Source organism: Gymnodraco acuticeps, unplaced genomic scaffold (genome assembly GCF_902827175.1).
Source record: "Gymnodraco acuticeps unplaced genomic scaffold, fGymAcu1.1, whole genome shotgun sequence".
Taxonomy (NCBI): Eukaryota; Metazoa; Chordata; class Actinopteri; order Perciformes; family Bathydraconidae; genus Gymnodraco; species Gymnodraco acuticeps.
Window position 1 is genome coordinate 345046 of NW_022992009.1, and position 7398 is coordinate 352443.

A 7398-nucleotide genomic window follows, 5' to 3' on the forward strand; every position below is an offset into this window, starting at 1 on the left:
AAAATCCATAAAATAACGTCATCTGTGGAAGCCGTAGTACTGTAAAAAGCACGACCAATCATTTGAGCCGGCCCGGCTAAAGTAACTGGATGGCCTACCTGCCTGTCAGCCTTCCATCTGTGCACAAACTTATCTTGTGCCCTCATTGGTCACGTGTGCGTTCGTGTGTGTTGGAGGAGGGGCTCTGTAAGGATTGCAGATTTTCTCCGGTTGTGTATTTTCAAATTCTAGCGCACTCGAGCTGGTTTCTCCGAAATTACCTACCCCACCTTTAAACACTGGATACGAAAAACAAAAACAAAACAAACGCTCAACATGTCTAATTCAGACTCCTCAGAGGACTTACTTTTTTCGAAGGATCTCGATCCCGTCTCCGATACCCTTTCAGAGGAAGCATCCAACTCTGTAAATCACCGTCGCTCCAGCTCTCGTCTGAGCGCCCGCAGCGGCTCTCGCTCAGCAGAGGCAGAATTCCTCGTCGCCCACCTCAAGAAGCAGGGCATCACACCAGCCCCAGATCTCCTGCTTTCTCAGCTCCGTGAGCAGTCGGACCAAGCCTCCGGCGCGGTCTCCCAGCCCAGGCCAGCAGCCCCAGCCAGCCCCCCCGGAAGAGGGCGAGGGCGCGCTCGCGGGGGCAAAAGGCCTAAAAAAGCGAGTCCTCCAGGAGCTCACTCGGCCAAAAAATCCTCCACTCCTCAGGCTCACTCCAGCGGTGCTCAGCAGCCCAGCACCGCTCAGCCCGGGAGCTCCGGCACTCAGCCCCCCTTCGACGGCAGACTAGCCAACACTCTGCAATCTTTGGCAAGTTCCATGCTGTTAATAGACGCTCGCCTTCAGTCCATGGAGAGAGGTCAGGCCGGAGCTTCAACCTCTTCGGCGGCCCCGCTGGGTCAGGATTTTACATCTGGCTCGGTAGCTCCATCTTACTCTCTGGCTTCCGCCCTCCCGGCTCCTCCCTCAGGTAGGCCCTACATCCCCCAAGCCGCTAACATCTCCTCACGGCTCCGGGCAAAAATCCTAGACGGGAAAGACATTAATTTGGTCAGCCTCATCCTGCCTTCCCCGGAGTGCGACAAAGCCATCGCCACAGGAGGAAGCATTACTGCGGTATTTAAATCCGCAGACCCCGGCTCCTCAAAGACCTTTCTATAGGGCAATTCCTGGTAGCTTTTAGCATTTTCCGCGATGTTCTCTGCACAGTTTACCCTGGAAGGAGAGTGGAGTTAGACGCTTATCTGGCCATGATCGGAGATCTTCACATCAAATACGGGAAAATAGTGTTCTATCAATACCACAAAAGCTCCTCTAGCAAAGCAGCGCTATACTTAGCTCATAGCAACATCCGCCTGGGCTGGTCCGTGCTGGATACCGAGCTGCTCGTTATGGCTACCGGCGGGCAACAAGTCGTCTCATGCATTAGCTGCAGAGCGCAGGGCCACACCTCTCCGCTCTGCCCTTCAGTACCTCTCTCCGGGTCTAGCATTTTCCCCACGCAGTATTCTGGGAACATTAAAATAAACCGTCAGGTGATTAAGCAAAGGGACAATAAGATTTGCGGTGCTTTTAATGAGAACGTATGTTCTTACCCCTATTGTACTTTTCTCCATATTTGCAGTACTTGCAGGGAGGCCCACCCGAGGTCAGTTTGCCCCAGGCGCCGGCTCCCCTTCCCGCGCCAGAATCAACGTGGTGGAAAAACCTCTTAAAACATCACCCCTTGACTCCCATTAACACCACACACTTAGCAGCTGCACTTTCGACTCACCCAAATCCCGTGTTCGTTGATTATCTGTTGTCAGGGCTCTCTCAAGGGTTCAGGGTAGGGGTTCTCTCTCCCCCCTCAGTGACTCTAGTGGCAAAAAACCTGCAGTCAGCCGCCAAAGAACCCACTATAGTCTCTCAGCTCATTAAAAAAGAGCTCAACAAAGGATATTTAATCGGTCCTTTCCATTCCTCTCCGTTCCCAGTGTTCCGGACAAGCCCAATAGGGGTCGCTACACGGTCGATCTGTCCGCTCCTCGCGCTGGGCCGTTCTGCAGCATCAATAGCCTTATTCCCCCCGAGTATTTTTCACTTCACTACGCTTCAGTCGATAATGCCATCAAGCTCATCAAATTCGCAGGGCAAGGAGCGTGGCTCTCCAAAGCAGATATCACCGACGCATTCAAAATCATTCCCATTCACCCATCTCAGTGGCACATGTTCGGTATCAGGTGGGAGTCCAAATTCTACTTCGCTGTCCGTCTAACCTTCGGGTGCAGAAGTAGCCCTTGTATCTTTAATTCTTTTTCCGAAGCCCTCTGCTGGATCCTCCTGAACATCGTCAGAATCCCCTCCGTTCTTCACTTATTGGACGATTTCCTCCTCATAGATCCCCCTCGGGACAACTCAGGCGACTCTCTAGCAAAACTCAAAACATGCTTTCAGGAGTTAGGCGTTCCCCTCTCAGAAGAGAAAACGCTAGGTCCCAACACATGCCTGGAGTTTCTGGGCATTACACTCGACTCCGTAGACATGGAAGCGTCTCTCCCCACGGACAAACTGCAGCGCATTCGCGACATCTCAAAAGCCTTCTGCGAGCAACAAGTTATCACCAAGCAGCAGCTGCTCTCCCTGCTCGGGCACCTCAATTTCGCCATGCGTATCATCCCTCAGGGGCGCTCTTTTATCTCCCGGCTCCTGGATACAGCGTCGGCTGCAGAAAACCTCCATGACCACGTCTTTCTAGATGAAGGCTGCCGCTCAGACCTACGGTTTTGGTCCCTCCTGCTCGTACACTGGAATGGCGTTACCTTCTTCTACGACGACCTCGTGTACTCCTCCGACTCCATGAGATTCTTCACAGACGCTGCCCCATCCGTGGGTTTTGGGTTTTTTTTTCAGGGAGAGTGGTTCGCAGGCTCGTGGCCTCCGTCATTTCCCAGCCATGCCTCTTCCTCCGCTCTGCATGAGATCTTTCCGATCGCTGTCGCCTGCCACGTGTGGGGTCACCTCTGGCCCCGGAAGCGGATCTCAGTACTCTGTGACAACCAATCAGTGGTCGGGATTATTAACAAAGCACGCTCCCCGTGCCGTGACATTATGCCGTTCATGAGAAGCATCACGTGGTCTTCCATCACCCACAACTTCCTCATCTCCGCTCGTCATGTTCCCGGCCACCTTAAGTCAGTGGCTGATTCCCTCTCTCGCTTCCAATTCCAGACGTTCCGGAACCTCTGCCCAGGAGCCAGCGCTCAACCCGTCAGGATTCCTCCCCTGCATCTCCTCTCTCTCTCCTAAATAGAAGCCCCCTAGAAAGGCACCTCGAATCAGCCAGGTTTTTTATGAGGAAGGGCTTAGCCGCGTCCACCCTCAAAACATATGATTTCGCTTGGAGAACGTTCGCGATGTTTTGCTTTTCCGTAGGCATCACACTTAAACCTGTTCTCATCTCCAACGTGTGTGCCTTCATGTGCTACTGCGCCACTGATCGCCACCTCAAACCCCAATACATCCGGGGCCTCTTAGCAGGAGTGCAGTTTAACGTTCGCTGTTCCGATCCCGGCTTTCCCAGCCTGTTCGCAAACCAGTCAGTCAAACTCATCCTCAAAGGTCTCATTAAAACTTTTCCCCCCGTCTTAGACCGGAGACGCCCTATTACACTCTCCACTTTACGCCTCATGCTCTCCAAACTTAGAAGTGGGTTATTCTCCCCTTATATCGATGCGCTACTCAATGCTCTATTTCTCCTAGCTTTTTATGCCTTTCTCAGACCAGGTGAATTTACCACAGCTTCCCTTACATTCGATTCCAATCGAGACGTCAGCTTTTCTGACATATCCTTTCACGCTAGCCATTTTAGCTTATATCTTAAACACTCCAAATGCGGCGGCGCCTGCTCCGTCATCGCCGCCCGCATCGACTCCCAGTTCTGCCCTTATAAATCCATGATCAAATTCCTACAGCTTAGACCTACCTCTAATCCTCTCTCACCATTATTCCTTATCTCAGGGAATTTTCCTTTAACTCAACGACAGTTCAATATCTATTTAAAACAAGTCCTCATTAAATCCGGGTTATCACCCCTTCTATACACGGGGCATTCCTTTAGAATAGGCGCAGCTACTTCCGCTGCTAATCAAGGTGTCTCATCCTCATCCCTGCAACAACTCGGACGGTGGTCCTCCTCCGCTTTCTCATCCTACATTCGCCCTGACCTCAATGCCGTGCTGGCTATCCAAAGGTCTCTCCAACCTTAAAATTGGTACGTATGCATATAACTGGTGGTGGTTCCTAGCATGTCAGCACATATGTCGCCCCGCGGCTCATGTTTATTCCTGCATATCTAACCCTGTATGTCCAGGTTGTAAAACCTTCGGGTCTGTATAAATGTGTCCCTGCTAAGGCAGGTTGCCCCGCACGTTCGGGAAGCCCTGCTCGTTCCGGGCGCCCCACACGTCAGGTCGCCCGGTGCGTCCGGGATGCCCCGTTCGCCCGGGATGCCCCGTACGTCCGGGACGCCCTGTATGTCCAGGATGCCCTGTATGTCCAGGATGCCCCGTACGTCCGGGACGCCCTGTACGTCCAGGATGCCCTGTATGTCCAGGATGCCCTGTATGTCCAGGATGCCCCGTATTTCCGGGACGCCCTGTACGTCCAGGATGCCCCGTACGTCCGGGAAGCCCCGTATGTCCGGGTCGTTAACCTCCGGTCCGTATAATGTGTCCCTGCTAAAGTCAGGTTGCCCCGCACGTTCGGGAAGCCCTGCTCGTTCCGGGCGCCCCACACGTCGGGTCGCCCGGTGCGTCCGGGATGCCCCGTTCGCCCGGGATGCCCCGTTCGCCCGGGATGCCCCGTACGTCCGGGACGCCCTGTATGTCCAGGATGCCCTGTATGTCCAGGATGCCCCGTACGTCCGGGACGCCCTGTACGTCCAGGATGCCCTGTATGTCCAGGATGCCCTGTATGTCCAGGATGCCCCGTATTTCCGGGACGCCCTGTACGTCCAGGATGCCCCGTACGTCCGGGAAGCCCCATATGTCCGGGTCGTTAACCTCCGGTCCGTATAATGTGTCCCTGCTAAAGTCAGGTTGCCCCGCACGTTCGGGAAGCCCTGCATGTTACGGGCGCCCCGCACGTCGGGTCGCTCGGTGCGTCCGGGATGCCCCGTATGTCCGGGATGCCCCGTACGTCCGGGACGCCCTGTATGTCCAGGATGCCCCGTACGTCTGGGACGCCCTGTACGTCCAGGATGCCCCATCCGGGATGCCCCGTCCGGGATGCCCCGTACGTCCGGGAAGCCCTGTATGTCCAGGAAGGATGCCCGGGAGGCATCAGATGTTTAAATTCTCACATGTATTAACCTCTCATTTCCATCCAAAGATTTCCACTGCATCCCACAAGGTAAGATTCTTCACGTTCAGTACTTCATACTTCATTCTTTTGGGGGTTCATCGGAAACGGTTCTTCCCTTCACGATTGATATCCTACAAAACCTGGGCCTAATCGCCAAAACACCATTTCATTCACTTGTTATAAACTGTCATCATTATGTTTCATTTATATAATGTGACCGATAATAAATATGTATTCCATACATCACGTCTCTCCTGATTGAACTATAGGCCCATAGCGTTAGCCAGCATATTGTCAAAAGTCCTAGAAAGAATTCTGCTGGACAGATTAGATGACTTTATTAACTCAACAGATAACCAGTTTGGCTTTAAGGCTAAACATGGCACTGACTTGTGTATGCCTTAAAGGAAATGGTATACACATATAGAGGTAATAACTCATCAGTTCTTATGTGTTTCATTGATGCTTCTAAAGCCTTTGATCGTGTTAATCATAGGAAGTTATTTGTTAAACTGAGTCAAAGAGGGGTGCCCAAATACATTGTGAGAGTTCTGGTCTACTGGTATGGCCACCAGACTATGCAAGTCAAACTGGGCAAGTAAAATGCAATGTAAAAATGGGGCAATAGGGTCTCAGCCCCATTTGGGGTTAGCAATGGTGTCAGACAAGGTGGAATCATGTCCCCAGTTATTTTCAACCTTTATATTGATGATCTGTCCAAGTGACTGAAAGCCTGTAATACTGGATGCATGATTGGTAGTACTTTAGTGCAGTGGTTCTCAAACTGTATTCAATAATGTACCCCCTTTGAAAAAAAATGTCAGCCAAGTACCCCTTGATCAGCGCAAAAACTATTTGTTAGGGACAAAAAGCCTATATAAAGAGGTACAGTACAGCGCTGCAATCAGTGTCTGATTTATTAAAAAAACAACCTTGTAACTGAGAAACACTTAAATGCTACATTTCAAATGTTTACTAGGGATGCTCCGATCGCCAATTTTGGGGCCGATTGCCGGAATCGGTATCGGCCGATACCGATCGCCGATCCGATCGAGTGGGCGGGGCCTATGGGGATCTTCCATTTAAAGTGATGTTTAAAACTCAGTTAATGGGGCTCAGTTAATGGGGCTCATTCACTGGCGCTTCCACAACAACAACCAACATAATTATTACATTCAAATGAAGTACATTATTCAAGTTTACATTAACTTTGGATAATAACACGGGAGAAATGAGCGGAAGCGCTCTCTCCCTCTCTCCCTCTCTCTCCCTCTCTCTCCCTCTCTCTCTCTCTCTCCTGACAGCCCTTCAGTATCCGTCTCATGCAGCTCACTGATCCAGTAATGAGTGACCCGACAGTGAAGAATAAATATATGTATAACTATTTTAGCTTGTTCCAGAGGTAGATAAAGTAGCTAAGTGTGTTAGGTCTAACTCTTAGTGTGTCTTTTGCTCCGCTCACCGGTCCGTCACAGCGGGTGGAGCTGCAGGTGGAGCTGTATGTATTCCCTGTTTCTTTCATGGGAGCCTGCCTGCAGACCTCCACTCTCAGGACAGTTCCGGTGCAGGCTGCACTCTCAGGACACCTCCACTGTCAGTACAGGAAGTGACGATTCTGACAAACACGTTTTTTTTCCCGCCCACCGAAGGACTCGTTTGATGCAATTTTTCAAATCACAATGGAGACTCAGCACGCCCACCGTGCACTTTGGGTCGGCCTTGGTCAAGCCCTTTTGACCCCCCCAGCCTGGTTCTCGTAAAAGTTTTTCGCTCAAATGACACAATGGAGGAATGTAACGGGAGTTGACAGGGGACTCTGCCCGCCTCACGAGTGCCTATTTTCGGACACTTTTTTTCACTTTCTCCCCTATTTTATTATTTTTGATTTTATTGGCTATTTCACCCGGTTTCTATCGGGGACATTGCCCGGTCTCGGGTGTCCTCCCGCGGCCTTTGTCAGCCTCCCCCCCCCCCCCCCCCCCCACTCATCCATATATTAACGGATTTTGACAATTTTTGTTGCATTTTTCTCCTCTCCTCTCACTGATCGAATGGCAAACGCGA

The 7398-nt window shown here is 51.5% G+C and overlaps 1 protein-coding gene across 1 annotated transcript; it reads left to right on the top strand.

Annotated features, from left to right (window-relative positions):
* The first annotated feature begins 315 nt into the window (after window positions 1–315).
* On the top strand, window positions 316–3279 carry LOC117536475. Its single transcript, XM_034201362.1, has 4 exons — window positions 316–1107; window positions 1616–1639; window positions 1800–1819; window positions 1968–3279. Exons 1-4 carry the CDS (start codon window positions 316–318, stop codon window positions 3277–3279), a joined length of 2148 nt encoding a protein of 715 aa, XP_034057253.1.
* The last annotated feature ends 4119 nt before the right edge of the window (window positions 3280–7398 follow it).